General features: G+C 34.7%; 1 protein-coding gene across 1 annotated transcript in view; it reads left to right on the forward strand.

Annotated features, from left to right (window-relative positions):
• Positions 1-18,652, forward strand: part of EIF3E (eukaryotic translation initiation factor 3 subunit E) — a 53,331-nt gene that overhangs the window by 16,424 nt on the left and 18,255 nt on the right. The window contains exons 8-9 of the mRNA XM_041769214.1: positions 17,586-17,712; positions 18,518-18,619. Coding sequence (XP_041625148.1) covers positions 17,586-17,712; positions 18,518-18,619 — 229 coding nt within the window. The remainder of the gene's footprint in view (positions 1-17,585; positions 17,713-18,517; positions 18,620-18,652) is intronic.

Consider the following 18,652-nt stretch of genomic DNA (forward strand, 5'->3'; position numbering starts at 1 on the left):
AAAGCATGGAATAAATATATATATCCCAGAGTTCTTTATATCATCATTGCTCAATTATATAACTTTTGGTGCTAAGAAATTCACTGCTTTATGAACTAGACCATTCTATTGTTAGCTGCAAATCAGTTTTGGAAATTTATTTTTCCAATTGAGCTAAGTGCCTTTTGAATCTTCTCATTATTTCTTATTGGTTAGAAGAACAGAAGACAAAACCACTTTGTGGGAACACTTCAGATGTTTGAAGATAATTTTTCCTTATCTCTTCCTTCAGGCTAAATATCTATGGTTTTATCAAGTGTGTAATTTTTCAGACTCTTTAGTATGTTGGTTGTCTTCCGTAGGTAGCTGCCAGTTTATCCACAATCCTCTTAAAATACAGATCTTCAGAATTCTAGGGTTGTTTTATAGATTACAGGGGCAATATTAACTTCTTGACCTGTATATGTGCTTATATAGACATAGTTCAAGATTGCAATAATGGATTGGCATTTGCTTCATGGTATGGCTTATATTGACTATATTGTTGGCTAAACTCTGTAACTTTTGAGCCATCTCTTTGTTATATGTTACCAAAATGAAGATATAGTTGTTATATTTCACTTGTTTTCATGTCTGTCAAATTATTACTTTAATGTTTTTCTCTAAAATGCATATTTAATTTATAAAGGTATAGCTTGGAAATAGATGGTGTAATACCCTTCTGAATTAAAACATCAGTGAAGATTGAGTTACCTGTTTTTAAGATGTTTTGTAATTTTCAAAGTCTTGAAAATAATATCTATAGCAATATTTTTGGATAAGTTGATGAGATTCTAAACTGAGTCACATTAAGAAATGTGACTTTTAGTTAGTAAATGTACTTTAAATGTTTGTTTTAGTAAGATTTTTAAGACTAAAATATTTGACCTCTTCAGTGAAGTTTTTAACATAATAGCACTTTGAATGTAAGAGAAGTTATTAGTGGTAATACAGATGAAAAGTATCCAGCCAACCTAGAAATGTCAGTAATTTTTTTTTTTTTTTTTTTTTTTAGTAATTTTTTTTTTATGGAGAATCAAGGGAACCATTTTTAAATGGTATACATTCTGTTCTCTGCATTAAATGCTAACTGTTCCCCTGAATCTGGTAAAAAGAAGCAGTCTTAACAGAAATAGGCCTGTTTTATTTTTCATATTAACATTGTAATGTAAGCTCAGTATTAGTATATTTAGTCAGTATTTTAATGACCTGGTGACCCAGTATGTTAAAACCAAACATGGGCAGAGGAGTTTTTGTAACAAGAAATTGTGTTTTTCTTTCCTTGAAAAAAAGATAAAAAGAAGAACTACATGGCATTAGTTAAGATAAAAGACAGTATATGATTTTGCACCCCATTTTATTTTATTTTATTTTATTTATTTTATTTTATTTTTTTGTTTATTAGAGACACACAGAGAGAGAGAGAAACAGAGAGAGAGAGAGAGAGAGAGAGAGAGAGACAGATGGGCAGAGGGAGAAGCAGGCTCCATGCATGGAGCCCGATGTGGGACTCAACCCCGGGTCTCTAGGATCACACCCTGGGCTGAAGGTGGCGCTAAAATGCTAAGCCACTGGGGCTGCCCTGCACCCCATTTTAAATATAAATGGCAAGAGGTGAAATTTTACAATTTACATAGCATTGTATTTCTTCCTTTATTAGAGATATATTTAAGTATGCCCTCAAGATTCACATTATTCACTGTGTACATACTAGCCTAATTCTGAGTTATTATTCCTTAAATCCTGTTTATGGGAAATTCACTATTAAAATTACATATATGCAGTTTTTAAATTTTATTTATTATATATTTTGCTATTTGCTGAATGCCATAATAAATTGTTTATAATCTAAAAGATATATAAATCAGTCTGTTGAATTAAGAAAAAAGGCTAGTTGGGATCCCTGGGTGGCGCAGCGGTTTGGCGCCTGCCTTTGGCCCAGGGCGCGATCCTGGAGACCCGGGATCGAATCCCACGTCAGGCTCCCGGTGCATGGAGCCTGCTTCTCCCTCTGCCTGTGTCTGCCTCTCTCTCTCTCTCTCTCTGTGTGACTATCATAAATAAATAAAAATTTAAAAAAAAAAAAAAAAAAAAGGCTAGTGGGAAAAATTAAAAAAAACAAAAACAACTGTACATTAAGATCCTACAAGGGTGTAATACTTGGTGGTGGGCTTTACCATAGTAAGCTCAGCAATATTATTTAGCAGTATCTTAAAGGTAGATTTATGAAGAACAAAGCTGAACCAGCTTCAGAAAGACTGATGTATAAAACCAGAATGCCTTCAGTAATTCATAATGAGAAGGATAAGTGGTAAGAGTTCTGACCCTGTAAGTTTAACACCTAGGAAGCCATGTAATAAAGAGAATGTTGCTTTAAGAGTACTTGGAATCAGAATGGAAAGTTAATTTGTGACTGGACTGTTAATGGACCATCAGATTAAGCTGGCCTAATGTATCTATCTTCATAGTAGGACTATTCTTGCTATAGTACCAGATAATGAACATTTTTGATATGTGTGTCACCCAAAACGTTTAGATGGGCATTTCTAAGATTTGCTTTTTTACTTTTTTCATGATTTCATTTCAGATCAATATTTCTCACTGTGTTCTTACCTCCATCCCCCATTCTGATTTAAATATATTAATGTCTTTTATCAGGTTCTTCTCAAGTCTTCCTGATCTGGTAGCTTTCTCTATGAGAGATTAAATTGATTAATCTCAAAAAAAAAATAAAAAAATAAAAAAATAAATAAATTGATTAATCTCTTTTGGCTATGGTACATTGCTTATTTAATCCTTTCAGAGCAGTGATTCTTGAGAGGTACCCTTTTGAGAAGTACTTTTCAACCATTACATTTTAGAAAAGGCTTTTTTATTTGTGATACTGACAATTAAAGTTAATCTCATGCAGTAGTTGAGACACATCAATATTGGATGAATCTGGAGTATCCAGAAAAATGACTGATTATTGCAGGAAATTTGGGAATGTTGGTTAGTAAAATAGCTACCTACCTGTCTTTAATGTTAAATTATGCATTTTTAAAAGATTTTATTTATTTATTCATGAGAGACAGAGAGAGAGAGGCAGAGAGGCAGAGACATAGGCAGAGGGAGAAGCAGGCTCCATGTGGGGAGCCCGACATTGGACTCCATCCTGGGTCTCCAGGATCATGCTCTGGGCTGAAGGCAGCGCTAAACCGCTGAGTCACCCAGGCTGCCCAATTATCTATGCATCTTATAAAAGAGATGTTTTCTGAGAATTTTAAATAAGAATTACGGATATATTTCTCAGTATTTTAAATAAGAATTAAGGATATATTTCTCAGTATTTATGGAAATTAGCCAAATATGCATTCAAATGAAAAGAGATTAAAAATAACACTTAGTATTTTGTCTCTGTCCTGTTTAATAAAACCTGTACGGTTATCTTAAGAGTTGATTGATATTCCTAAAATCAGTGTGGGAAGATGATCTTACTCTGATTTAGCAGATTTGACCCAGTCATTGGCCTGTAACCTGACACGTAGGGGATGGGTTAAGGATAAGGACAGCTCTTCCTGAATGAAATAAGCCGTGGAATCATTAGGAATTGGCTTTCCATAGTACTACTTACTAGTAGATCTACTCTTCTGTGTTTTTTGCAGTTACATATATATTTAGAAAGGAACATTAAATTTAACAGTCTCTTTGATTATTTTCAAGTAATAAAAAAGCATGCAAACAACAAAAATAAAAGTATTCAAACTCACTTTGAAATTTCTGTAATACAAGTAGGGGAAGCAATATGAATCAATTCCTGACAACCTTATGGCTTATGAGAATTTTAAAAGGTATATAGAATATGTTTAATTAATTAGTAGAACCATTTGTTATGGATACTAGAAATACAAAGGTAGTTCAGTTGAGATTGCAGAAAGTGTCAAGATAAAAATCATACTGGGGCAACTGGGTGGCTCAGTGGGTTAAGTGGCTGCCTTCTGCTTAGGTCATGATCCCAGGGCCTTGGGATTCAGTCCTTGTCTGACTTTTTGCTCAGTGGGGAGTCTGCTTCTCCCTCTTCCTCTGCCTCTCCCCCCACTCATGTTCTTGCTCTTTCTCTTTGATATAAAATCTTTTAAAAAAGATACAAATCAAAATTTTGCAAAAAGTAAATAATGCAAAAAAAATAGATCATTTTAAAAATTCAATTCCAGTATAATTAACACACAGGGTTATGTTAGTTTCAGGCGTACAATATATTTATTCAGCAATTCTGTGCATTTCTCAGTGCCCATCACAATAAGTACTCTTAATCCCATTCACCTATTTCACCCATTTCCCCACTCCCCTCTCCTCTGGTAACCCATCAGTTTGTTCTCTGTAGTTAAGACTGTTTTTGGTTTATCTCTTTTTTCCTTGTTTTGTTTCTTAAATTCCACATACGAGTGAAATTGTATGGAATTTGTCTTTCTCTGAATGACTTCACTTAGCATTGTACTCTCTAGATCCTTCTATGTTATTGCAAATGGTAAGATGTCATTCTTTATGGCTGAGTTCCATTATGTATGAATATTTTAAATATATATATTTTCTTTATTCATTAATCTATCAGTGGACAGTTGGACTCCTTCCATCATTTGGGTATTGTTAATAATACTGTTATAAACAAGGAGTATATCTTTTCAAATTAGGTTTTTCATATTCTTTGGATAAATGGTAGTGGAATTACTGGATCATATGATAATTCTATTTCTAATTTTTTGAGGAACCATTAAACTTTTTCAGAATGGCTACACCAGTTTGTATATATATTCCTACCCACAGCACACGAGGGCTCTTTTTTCACCACATCTTTGCCAACAGTTTTTTTCTTGTGTTTTAGCCATTCTGATAGGTATGAGGTATATCTCATGTTGATTGTGACTTGCATTTCTCTGATGCATGATGTTGAGCATTTCATGTCTTTGTATGTCTTTGGAGAAATGTCTGTTCATGTCTTTTGCCCACTTTATATTATTTGTTTTATTTTATTTTATTTTGGTGTTGAATTGTATAAATTTTTTATATATTTTGGATACTAATCCTTTATCAGATATGTCGTTTGCAAATATCTTCTCCCATTCAGTAGGTTATCTTCTAGTTTTGCTGATTGCTTTTTTTTGCTGTGCAGAAGCTTTTTATTTTTATATAGTACTGGTAGCTTACTTTCACTTTTGTTTCCTTGCTTCAGGAGACATAGCTAGATTTTGCTATAGATGATACTAGAGAAATTACTGCCTGTGTTCTCTTGTAGGATTTTTATGGTTTCAGGTCTCATATTTAGGTCTTTAATCCATTTTGAGTTTGTATGGATGTAGAGTATAAGAAAGTGATTCAGTTTTTCTTCTACGTGTGGCTGTCCAGCTTTCCCAATACCATTTGTTGAAGAAACTATCTTTTTCCCATTGCATATCCTTCCCTCCTTAGTCAAAGATTCATTGACCATATAATTGTGCGTTTATTTCTGGGCTCTCTGTTCTGTTCCATTGATCTCTGTGTCTCTTTTTGTCCCAGTACCATACTGTTTTGATTATTACAGCTTTGTAATGTATCGTGATACCTGGGGTTGTGATACTCCAGTTACGTCTTCTTTTTCAAAATTGCTTTGGCTGTTTGGGGGCTTTTGTAGTTCTACACAAATTTTAGGATTATTTGTTCAGTTCTGTGAAAAGGCTGTTGGTATTTTGATAGGGATTGTGTTAAATCTGAAGATTGCTTTGGATAGTAAGCACATTTTAACACTATTTGTTCTTCCAATCCATGAGCATGGAATAGCTTTCATTTGTGTTGTCTTCACTTTCTTTCATTAGTGTTTTGTAGTTTACAAAGTACAAATCTTTTGCTTCTTTGGTTAAGTTTAATCCTAGGTATTTTGCTATTTTTGGTGTAGTCATACCTGGTATTTTCTTAATTTCTATTTCTACTAGTTTATTAATGGTGTATAGAAATGCAGTCAATTTCTGTAAATTGCTTTTGTGTCCTGAGACCTTACTGAATTCATTTATCACTTCTAGTAGTTTTTAGGTGGAATCTTTCGGGCTTTCTATATATAGTGTCATGTCATTTGCAAATAGTCAAAGTTTTACCTCTTCCTTACCGGTTTGGATGCCTTTTATTTCTCTTTCTTGTCTGATTGCTCTGTCTAGGACTTCAGGACAATGTTGAATAAAAGTGTTAAGAGTCAACATCTTTGTCTTGTTCCTGACCTTAGCAGGAGAGCTCTAAGTTTTTCACAACTGAGTGTGAGGTTTTCCATATATGGTCTTTATTAGGTTGAAGTATGTTTCCTCTAGACCTATTTTGTTGAGGGTTTTTAACATGAATGGATGTTGTACTTTGTAAAATGCTTTTCTGGCTTCTATTTAAGTGATCATATGGTTTTTATCCTTTCTCATATTGGTGTGATATATCGTGTTGATTGATTTGTAAATGTTGAACCCTTGCATCCCAGGAATCAATCCCACTTGATTGTGGTGAATGATTTTTTTGTATTGTTGGCTTTGGTTTTTTAATATTTTGTTGAGGATTTTTATATCTATGTTCATCAGAGAGGTTGGCCTGTAGTTCTCTTTTTTAGTAGTGCCTTTATCTTTTTTTTTTTTTTTTTTTAAGTAGTGCCTTTATCTGATTTTGGTATCAGAGGATATATTTGGATGCTTTCCTTTTGTATTTTTTATGAAAAGCTTGAGAAAAATAGTAAACGTTGGTAGAATTCACCTGTGCAGCTGTCTACTCCTGGACTTTTATTTGCTGGGAGTCTTTTGATTACTGATTCAGTTTCAGTGTTGATAGTTGGTAAGGTTTGTGTGGGTCTCTTGTTATGGAGCCTTGCTCCACTTTAGAAAATTCCTGCTGCAGGGGTTAGAGGGGTTGGGTGTTTCATGCCAGCTAGGTCCTAGCTGGTCTGCTGTAGGAAATGTGTAGCCTCTTGGGAGGGAAGCTGGTAGGGTTATCAGAAGGGCAGGGGTAGCTGGTGAGGATGGGTAGTGTTAGGAAGGTTTGTGAATTGGGAGGAGATGTGGAACCCAACTCCTGGCTGGAGAAGGTGTGTCCACTGGAGAATGTGGGGGTGTGGTGCTTTGTTAGGAAGCTAGGTGGAGAGTGTTGTCCGCACTGATTCCTTGCAGGGACCCAGGTATCTGAGAGGCAGAGGGGGGAAATGGCACCTGCTACCTCTTTTGTTCTTGGAGAAGTCTTCCAACAATCCCTACCTGTCCAGCATAGGCTCTGAGATTAGTAAACAGATCTCCCTCCTGCATACCCCAGATATTTTTTCAAACTGCTGCTTTTATGCTGTGTCTCTTAAAGGCTATTTGTTGTGCTCTTTAAGGGTGAGGACTCAGTGTCCCCTCCCTGCTGGCTCCCAGAGTCACACCTACTGATTTTAAAGTTCCAGGTATTAAGCACTGATGTAACAACTTGTGAAATTACATGCTTCTGGTTTTCAAAGTCAGGTGTTACGGGATTTGTTTTCCCTGTGTGCTATTCTTGTGCCTGGGGTGTTTGGCATGAGGTTTCCTTTCTCTCCCCACTTCAAGCCGAAGGCATCCCTCTGTTTTCTGAACGATCCCTTAGGTCTCTTTAGGAAAGTCTCTACCCATATCTCTGCTCTTTCTACCCACTTTGATGCAGCCTCTTTTTTTGCACTGAGCTGTAGAGAGTCTGTTCTGCCAGTCCTCAGACTGTTTTGTGGATTATTTACACTGTTACAGGGTTATTAGTTGTATCCATAGGATGAGGTTGAGTTTGGGATCTTTCTACTCTGCTGTCTCCCAGAACTCCTCCTAAAAAGTAGATTTTTAAAAAAATTTTAAGGTAAGATAGAGACTCATAGCCATAGAAATAAAATTAAAATGACACTCAGAATTAAGATAATTATGAAGCTATTTTAGATTAATAGGTTTAATTCTTCTCTTCATTTGTACTTCCATGGTTCATATACAAAAAGACAGTACCTTTTGCCATTTAAAATCTAATAAGTTAAAAAATATATAAATTTTATAGGTTGTAGTTTCTGAACAGAGTACATTAGCCCTAGAAATTATTTAGAGTCTTATAAAGAACAGAATCAAAGAAGAGAGTAAATGTTTATAAAACACAAAATTTTGTCAAAGCAACACTCAGATTAATTCATATTTTTGAGTGCTTATTCAGCTTTTAAAACCTTGATTGAAAGTACAGAAAAACACAACAAAGGCAATGAAAATTATCAATGTTGAAATTACTAATATTAAAAAAAAAAAAGAAATTACTAATATTAAACCTGATAATTTCATTTCAAGAATGAAAAAAGAATTAGAAATGAAATGGCTTTTTATGGGAAGTGATATAATAATAAAAATGACAAGGAATACTGTTATATACTTGTACGATTTTCTCCAAAACCTGAAATGCCCTAAGTGACACAAGTGTTACTTTATCAGATCAGTTAATGAGGAAAGAAATTTGAGATGATTTTGTTTTTCAGTGATTCCACTAAAAGGACGTGATGGATTCATTGGTCATTTTGGTGCATTAGAAAAAAGTATGTTTTATATAGATAGATAGCCTTCATTTATCTTTATAAGGCAAATAGAACTCTATTGGAATATCCAATGGGAGCTTTGCACTCCCTGCAGGACCTAAATTAACATAGATACAGGGGAGCTATTGGATATTTATTAAAAAAGAAAGTTGACATATTTGGTAATTGACAAGTAGTAAATTGATTATAGTTGACTCATTTTTTAAAAATTACTTGAAAATTTAGTGAGAGTGTTGGCATTTACATTTTTGCAGACTTTTCCATTTCTGGCATAAACTAGATTTTTTATACCTACTTTCATACCTGATGTTATTTTTTTCTGAAGGATATGAAGAAAACTTAGTCTCACACATACTTGTAGTTAGAAAAGAGCTGTTTTGGGTATCCCTGGGTGGCTCAACGGTTTAGCCCCTGCCTTCAACCCAGGGCGTGATCTTGGAGTCCTGGGATCGAGTCCTACATCGGGCTCCCTGCGTGGAGCCTGCTTCTCCTTCTGCCTGTGTCTCTGCCTTTTTCTTTCTCTCATAAATAAAGAAAATCTTAAAAAAAAAAAAAAAAGAAAAAGAAAAGCTGTTTTAATAAAGCCTTTTCAGATATGAATATTCTTTTTTGGTAATCCAAAAAAACTCAAGTAGTGGTACTTTAAAGGTTATTATAAGTGGAATCTGAAACTTTATTTGGTTTTTTGAATCCTAAACTATAGTGGTCAGTCTTGCACTTGATGGATTTTGTACTCATCTATATAACATCATACATTGGTTGGGAAATCTTGGAACCATGAGTTATGCAGATATTCCAAATTATGTTCACATGCAATACCAAAAAAAATCACTCATTACTATCACCACTAAACCTATTAGAAAAGGCTTAAAGTACTGGAAAGTAGTCAAGCTCTTGGTTGACAGATATTTTCAAAAATTCTGCTTTTTCTGGGAAAATTCTAATTTTATCATATGTTTTTCTTAAAGTTTAGGCTCACTTTAATTTTCTAGAAAATATCTGCCAAATACCCAATTCTGAATAGCTTTGGTTTATCTGTCATCCATTGTTTTAAGTAAAAGTAGTGTTCTGTGAGAGAAACAAGTAAGCTTACAAAACTCATTCTTACAAGTGCTTTTCCTTAAAATAACTGAGACACTGAAGTATATTGCAGAAGAGCATTATACATACTTCCCACTAAGTCATGCAGAATATTAAAAAGATTAGTATAGAGGGGTTGAATTTTATTTTTAATCAATAATTTGTACTGCCTAATCAAGGACGTAGTTTAAACAGGCTTTTTTTTTTTTTTTTTTTAAGATTTTACTTATTTATTCATGAGACACTGAGAGAGAGGCAGAGAGGCAGAGATAGAGACTGAGTGAGAAGTAGGCTCCCTGTGGGGAACCTGATGCAGGATTTGATCTCAGGAACACAACCTGAGTGAAAGGCAGATGCTCAACCACTGAGCCACCCAGGTGCACTGGCTTTTTTTTTTTTTTTTTTTTTTTGACTGCAAGTATGGTAGTGGGGGAAAAAAACAGTGCTAGAATAGAATGATGCCACTATCCCAATTTGTGCTAAGATACTCAAATTTTCATTTATTTGTTTACAATTCATTGAATTTTAGTAACTTTACCAGATATTGCAACCATCACCATAAATCAGTTTTTGGACATTTTCAACTGCTCAATAAGGAACCTTCATGGCTGTGGAATTGTGTTTTTGTGTGTATGTTTTTTTTTTTTTGTTTTGTTTTATTTTTTGTTTTTTTTTTTTTAAACAAACAGTGTATTAGCACAAGTGGAAAATAACTACTCCTGCAGGATTATAGCTTTCACTTTTCACTAAAATACTGTGCTTATTCTTCACTTACCATAAGGTCAGGTTACCATTGTTTTTTCTTCCACATTGGTAATGTCTTCATGGCTCTTTTTGAGTTTTGCTTGATTCTAATCTTTTTCATACAAAAATATAACCAGTTGGCTTGGCATATCATTGTGTTAGCCATTTTTTCTAGCTTGTGGAATACCTACCAGTAAGTAGGGTCATTTGCATTTGTAGGTCTACAATCATTATGTGCTTTTCAGTTGTCTTTGATTAATACTAGAAATTAGTGGAGAAGTTACTCTTCCTGTTTTCAGGGTTTTTTAATTTTTTTAATTTTTTTAAAGATTTTATTTACTTATGTGACAGGGAACACAGCAGGGTGAGTTGCAGGCAGAGGGAGAGGGAGAAGCAGGTCTCTGGCCAAGCAGGGAGTCAGATGCAGGGATCATCCCAGAACTGCTGTGGGATCATGACCTGAGCCAAAGGCAGATGCTTAACCAACTGAGCCACTCAGGCACCCCTGTTTTCAATTTCTAATAGCACAATAATACAATTAAATGTGGTTCGTTGAGTATATTAATCGATAAAACTACATCAAATTGATAGTTAATATAGATTTTGGACATAATTTTTTTTTGTAAAACAGAAAAGTTCTTAGTTGAGAATTTATACTTTTGTCCTTGAAGTGAAAGTTTAGGTGCCAGTGCAGGTTAAGTAATGTTTTACATCATAGATATTACCATTTCTGACATAATTTATTCTGAATCTAAAATGGAAATGATTTGCACATTTGAAAAATGTTGAACTTTTAAATGTAACATGTATAAGATAAGGTATCAAATATAAGACAAAGAAATGTTCATAGGCTATTAGAGAAAAGAATGCATTTGTGATACAATGCCCTAGTTACTTACTCTCCAATTGTAAAAAGATTTAAAGTTCAGTTGGAGTCAAACACTGCCTTGAGTGTTTTCTAACTAAAAACATAAACACCCTAAGAAATTTCTTTTTTTTTTTTTTTTAATTTTTATTTAATTATGATAGTCACACAGAGAGAGAGAGAGAGAGGCAGAGACATAGGCAGAGGGAGAAGCAGGCTCCATGCACCGGGAGCCCGAATTGGGATTCGATCCTGGGTCTCCAGGATCGCGCCCTGGGCCAAAGGCAGGCGCTAAACCGCTGCGCCACCCGGGGTTCCCCCCCTAAGAAATTTCAAGTTTTACTGTTAATAGTCAACTGTGTGGTATTCAGAAATTGTCCTGACTGACCTTTCCGTCTCTATTTTTCCTGTTTTTGGACTGTTCCTGATAAAACTCTTTCTCATGCAGATATTTTAGCTAATCTAGCACAAGATGATGACATTTAAGGTTTCCATCTAAAAAAAAATTTTTTTTAAGTTAAAGTTTATCCTCTGAAGTTCTCCTAAGTGACTTGCCTTGTTTTTTGTTTTTGTTTTTTCAGACTGTCTTTCCAGAAATGCCCTTCTCTTCTTTTTTTAGACCTATCTCAGCCTGCCTGTTTGTTTTTTCTTTTAAGATTTTTAAAATTTATTTATTCATAGAGATGCAGGGAGAGAAAGAGAGGCAGAGACACAGGCAGAGGGAGAAGCAGGCTCCACGCAGAGAGCCTGACGTGGGACTTGATCCTGGGTCTCCAGGATCACGCCCTGGGCTGCAGGCGACGCTAAACCGCTGCGCCACTGGGGCTGCCCTCAGCCTGCCTGTTTTTGAAGATCCAGCTCAGGCTTATTTCAACTTTCATGAAGTCCTGTCTATATATTGTGTCTACTTTATATTTGATATTTAATTACTTAATGCCTTTAAAATAAATAACTTATACTTGCTTTATTTTTCCTTCTAGAGTAAGATGTATGAGGACAGAATTTTTATTCTCTGTGTTATGATAGCATCTGGCACATTAGCTACTTATATATTTTTTTTATTTTGGGATATTTTGTCTTTTGATTACTAAATGATCTGACTTGCAATTAGAAAACACTGCAAAAAACTTCCATAAAACTGTACAATTGGATCAGAGTTTACTAGAGAAAAAATATACTAAAACATTTTTAATTACCTATCATGAAATTATACTTAAATACAATAAATATTGATGTTCCTATTTAAAAGAAAAAATAATAGGGGTACTTGGGTGGCTCACTTGTTAAGGTCTGACTCTTGATCTCAGGGTTGTGAGTTCAAGCCACAAGTTGGGCTCCACATTGGGTGTGGGGCCTACTTTAAAAAAAGAAAGGAAAAATAATAAAATTAGATTTCAAAAATAGAGGAGTTACACCCTCTATCCTTAAATAGTTTATTATCCAAACAAATAATACAAGAAGTAGCTTAAAAACATATTTAACTAAGTACTGATGTATTGTGCATTATAAATACAGTAGGTTTAACAGTTTCCTTCCAGATCAGTAAGATCTGGAAAAGTTAGAAGAGTCCAGTAAAGATGAGCATTGATCCTGATTTCAGTTGACAGAAAAAGAGACAACAAGAAAGAAATAGAATAAAATAGTACAAAAAAAAAAAAAGAATAAAATAGTACAGCAGACATGTGTAGACTGTTAAACCACATCTGTGATTTTGCTTGTATTTTAATTAAAATAAAACGTATCAAAAAAAAAAAATAAAAATAAAACGTATCATCACTGATCCTGCAAGATTGTGAACTAAGATAACTTAAGAGTCACTTTATCCCCCACTCCCCTTCTTTATGTATTGATTTATGTAGATATACATACATAGGAAGGATCACTTCTGTTCTAGAAGGTAGGGAGTTCCTGCTATAGTTTGGAAGTCTAGAGCCATGGTAATACTGTATACTAAGGGTCTGGACTGTGGGCCATTGCCTTTTTTTTTTTTTTTTTCTTATGGCCTATGATCGAAGAATGGCTTTTACATTTTAAATGGTTAAAAAAAATTGAAAGAAAAATATTTTGTGACATGTAAAAATTACATTGAGACTATAGTTTTCATGTCCATAAATTTATTGGAACACAGCCATGTTCATTGATCTGTATAGTGTCTTTGGCTGCTTTTGAACTATAAGGACAGAGTTGTTGTGACAGGGATCATACACTGTTGTACTCTTGTTGCCTCACACTGCTACTCAGTGCATTATGAAACCAACAATGCTGCACATACACCTGGCCAATCTTTCAAGGGCCCTATTTATATTGCCATACTGCAATACTTCACCACTTTTATTACCAGTGCATACTCATCATGTCAAAACAAGAAAAGTGGACTTCAAATGTGCTTTTAAGGCACAATGGAGTGGGGATTATTTTGTTCTGAATTAGAAAGCAAAGCATTGAACTGACACTATAGGTATGCTAAAAGAGTACAATTTAATTTATATTGCAAGACTGTAAGCACTCATTATAATATTGCAACTGACAGCAAAGCATCAGAAGAATTAGGAAATTTAAAATGTCATTATAGCAGAATTTCCTCACAAAAATTAGTGAAAATAAGACTTCAAGCAGATAAGTTTCTGAGTGGCTCTTGTTTCACCAAGTAGGGAAAGCCATTTTACCAATGATGATTCTAAATCATGTTCAGTTGAAGTAGCTGAAGAAATAATGTTCAGAAAAAATAAACTTGTTTAAAAATATTAGCTTTTTGGTTGAGAACAGTTACTGAGAGTTGAAGTTATCTGGAACAATGTCAATAATCAATTAAAAAACAAGGCACGTGATTTTTAGTGATTTTCCTTGGGTCTTGAGGAGTCAACAGATGTTACCAAATGGCTTAGTTGTTGATTTGAGGAATCAGTGTTGGATTTGAAATGACTAAAGAATATACCTTTATGAATAGTCTATGTGGAACAGGTATAGGTGAAAATACTTTCAAAGTGGACAAAACACTAATTTAATGCAACCTGAAGTGGAATCTGCTAAGATATAAAACTTTGTGGCAAATACATGTGGAAGAAAAAAAAGTTCAAAACCTATTGACACCAGATACTGTGTGGCAAATACTTGAATCTGTGTGTTCTCTGCCTGCCTGCCTGTTGGCTTTCCTTCCTTCAAAGAGAGAGAATGAACAAGGGTGAGGGGCAGAGGGAGAGGAAGAGAGAGAAACTTAAGCAGGCCCCATGCCCAGCATGGAACCCAATGCATGTTTTGATCTCACCACTCTGAGGTCTTGACCTGAGCGGAAATCAAGAGTTGGACGCTTAACTGACTGAACCACCCAGGCACCTCATGTGGTATAGTTTTGAACCATTTTTGTCAACAGTGAACTTCATTTGCTCCTGTGGACTTAACCGTTGTCCATGAATTTTTGTCAGAAATAGAATATCCTGATTTTCCCTACTTAACAACAGTTGGATGGCTTAGCAAGGGCAAAGGTTTAGTGTGACTTTTTTGAGCTCAGGGCAAGATTGAATTTTTTCTGACTGAGAAAAATTGCCCTCAAAAATAATTATTAAGCCTTGGATGGCTCTGGAAATTAACTTTGCTATAACGTGTTACTGTGTCTTAATTCACCCTAAAATTTGAAAGTAAAATAGTATTTATATGGAAAACTATATTTTAGGGATCCCTGGGTGGCGCAGCAGTTTAGCGCCTGCCTTTGGCCCAGGGCGCGATCCTGGAGACCTGGGATCGAATCCCACGTCGGGCTCCCAGTGCATGGAGCCTGCTTCTCGCTCTGCCTGTGTCTCTGCCTCTCTCTCTCTCTCTGTGACTATAAGAAAGAAAGAAAGAAAGAAAGAAAGAAAGAAAGAAAGAAAGAAAGAAAGAAAGAAAGGAAAAAAGAAAAGAAAAGAAAACTATATTTTAGCAGTCACTCTGATGACAACTAACATAGAATGAATAAAAAGTAATGTCCAGCTGCTTTGTTTTCCATTCTTTCACATGATAAAACAAAAAAGGAGACCTTCATTCCCACACAGATTTATAGCAGATCCATTTTTCAAACTCAAATCACAGTTCCAGAATGTTTTAGACCTCATTGTTAGGTACAGAGGAAATTTCCATATTTCAAATTCACTTAACTGTGCTATTGAATTGGAAGTGATTTATCTATAATGTAATATCATAAGGGACAATATCAAAATAATTTAACAGAGTTCTCTAATGCCTCCCAGCTGATAAATATGCTAAATTAAGATCACATTTCTGTCAATTGATAAGTTTTTGAGCTAGGTTCATGAAACACATTTACAAAGACGGAGTATGTAAAATTAAGAACAGCATTAACAGATAAACATTTGCAGTAAGTTTTAATGTTAGGATCTTTAACTTTGAATGCAATTAAGCAAAATTATCCCCAATAGATAAAGCAAAATTATCCCCAATAGATAAATGCTGTTCTTCTCATTAGTAAATAAGTTATTTAAAAGATCATACTCCACTACTAATACTTTGAGTTTTATCAATAAAATATTTTGGAAATTCTTCTCTTTTTTAAAGATTATTTATTTATTTGTTTGTTTATTTATTTATTTATTGTGAAATACGCAGCAGAGACATAGGCCAAGGGAGAAGCAGGCCCCCTGCAGGGAACCCAGTGGTGGGGCAGGGGCAAGGGGTCATCCCAGGACCCCGGGATCATGACCTGATCCTGGAGTTCCCCTAGGAAACTTGCTTTCTTTTTTGTTTCTTACATATAAGTACCTATACAATATTCTCAGTTGTGCCTCCTGGCTTGCAAAACCTAAAATATTTATTATCTGCCTTTTAGAAAAGTTTTTTCTAACCCCTGCCATATACTCTCCAAGAGTGGGATTTGATTTCCCAAGAAGTTCTCCTATATTAAAAACAATGAGGATATATGTGGTGCAGTAATAGAAAGCTAGGATAAGTAAATATGTTTAACATTTCATACCATAAACTTAGTTTTTTAAACTATATGGATAAGTTTATTAGTTCCAGGAATGCCTATTTAAAATTACTTACTTGAAAATTAATATTGAGAAAAACAGTCATCCTTTCCTGTGTTTGTGCATGAGATCTCTGGCAAGAGAGTATTGAGACAAAATTATTCTGAATGAAGACGGCAATTTAAAAATTTCTACCTGAAACTCAGGCATAATTTTTCAGATGATGAAACTTTTAGCCAACTTATTTAGTTATTTTTCTCTAGAAAGTGGTTTATTCTTGAGTGAGTGTTGATTCTTTTTATTCCCTGCCTTGTTTAGAGGAAATTTAAGGAGGGACTAAATATTATTATTAATTGTTAGATTATTAACAGTGTCTAGGGTCCTCTAAAGAGTTTGAACAACATTTTATTGGTAATCTACTACATGATGAAATACAAAGATTTATTAATATCATGGTCTGGAAGAATTTGGAAGATAAGGTACCTGAGCTGGATCTTGAAGGATGGCTAGAGTTTAGGCTTCCAGAGGGATGTGTTTGGGAGAATATGTGGAGTGAGCTTTAAGAAGTAGAAAAACAGGAAGCAGTCAGTGATGGTCTGGTGGGAGATGAAGCTGGATGGTACTTTGGGGTTTATATATTCAGCCCAGAGTAATGGACTGTATTGACATATATTTCCAAGGTTGGCATAGTGCCTGACACTTCAAGGTACTTCTTGGATAAAAATTATGGAGCTATTTAAGGAAATTGAGCAGGAGGAATACAGGATAAACACCAAGTGACAGAGGGTGGCCAGCTGCATCAGAATCGCAGGATTTGTCAAATATTAGCTGAGCCCCTGTTGACATTTGTCTGACATCTAATCCTTCCTTTCTAATTCCCGGTGCTACCAGTTTAACCAGAGCCTTATAATACTGTAACAGTTTCTTTCTCCCTGTAGTTTCCAGTCTTTCATTCTCTGAAACTTTAAGTGCCTCATTTTCTGATTATGATGACTGATTTGCACATAGAAAGTTTTCACACATTTTTCCAGAAGGTGAATGACTGAAAGCCATAGCTTAGCAATCTTTTGGAACAGACTGACAGCATGTAGAGGGACCTTCCCAAATCCTGTTACAATAATAATAGGATTATTTACCTCTGAAGTGAGTCTTCATAAAAGCTGGCATTCTCCTCAAACTTTTGTTTTTTTCATTTCCTTGGAGGAGATGGTCCTTATAATTATTCTTAAGTATTCTCAGTCTTCCGTTACTGAAACAGCACAATGTAATTAATTGGTCATTCAAGTGTTTCTTTAAATCACATGTGGTTGATTATAGATTTAGAGAAACTGGGTTATTAAATTTAAAAATACTAAAGTTATTTAAATTTTTACTATAGGTACCTTAATGCAATTCAGACAATGTGTCCACATATTCTGCGATATTTGACTACAGCCGTCATAACAAACAAAGATGTTCGGAAACGCCGACAGGTGCTAAAAGATCTTGTTAAAGTTATTCAACAGGTAAAAACTAAAATCTTTATTAAGTTTTAAAATGTGTCTAAACTAGATCTAACATATGTTTCTAGAGTAAGACTCTTAGTTCTTAAGGTAAAAATGTTTTAAAAATAGGAAAAAGTATATATGCAGTATATATATTGAGAACGGAGCCCAGGATACTCAACTGGGAATTTACTCTCTTTAATTCCAAGATATACTTATGTTAGATGTGATATGAATAAATAGTGCTCTCTGCTAGATGGATAAATGTGTCTTCTATATTAGTGTTGCATTTATTGCAAAGAGTGAAGGAGATTTGGAGCTTGGCACTGTCTTTTGGGAGATGGCTTACCTACATAATTCCAGAGTAGTGATCTTTACATAGGATACAATATTAATAGTCTCTAATTGTACAAAAGCTGTGGCCCTACTGGTTGATTTTAGCGAGTTTCTCAGCAATAACTATGGGTTGGAAAAAGAGCTTACTTATTTGACCTAAGAATAAATTAAATAAGAATACCCTTACATACTTGGGGATGGTTCATCACTGTTTATTGACTAAGGGAGACTTTTGCCAATAGAGGAATGTGAAAGCCTTTGGTGGAATGGTTGTAGGATGATAATTTACAGAACTCAGTCTGGAAGGCATTATAAGCTTAAGGAGTGGCCTAGAATCAGGATATGAGCAATTGTTTCAAGAAGATGACACTAGGTATTTGCTAGAAATTAATGGTAAGGGAGGAGAAAACATGAAGATTAGAATATTCTAGAGGCAGTCTACCAAACAGTGTAAAATCTGATCCAACTTACCTTTGACTTAATTTTACAGGAGTCTTACACATATAAAGACCCAATTACAGAATTTGTTGAATGCTTATATGTTAACTTTGATTTTGATGGGGCTCAGAAAAAGCTGAGGGAATGCGAATCAGTAAGTATGAGTTTTTACTTATACATTAATAAC

The sequence above is a fragment of the Vulpes lagopus genome, chromosome 9 (assembly GCF_018345385.1).
Source record: "Vulpes lagopus strain Blue_001 chromosome 9, ASM1834538v1, whole genome shotgun sequence".
Lineage (NCBI taxonomy): Eukaryota > Metazoa > Chordata > Mammalia > Carnivora > Canidae > Vulpes > Vulpes lagopus.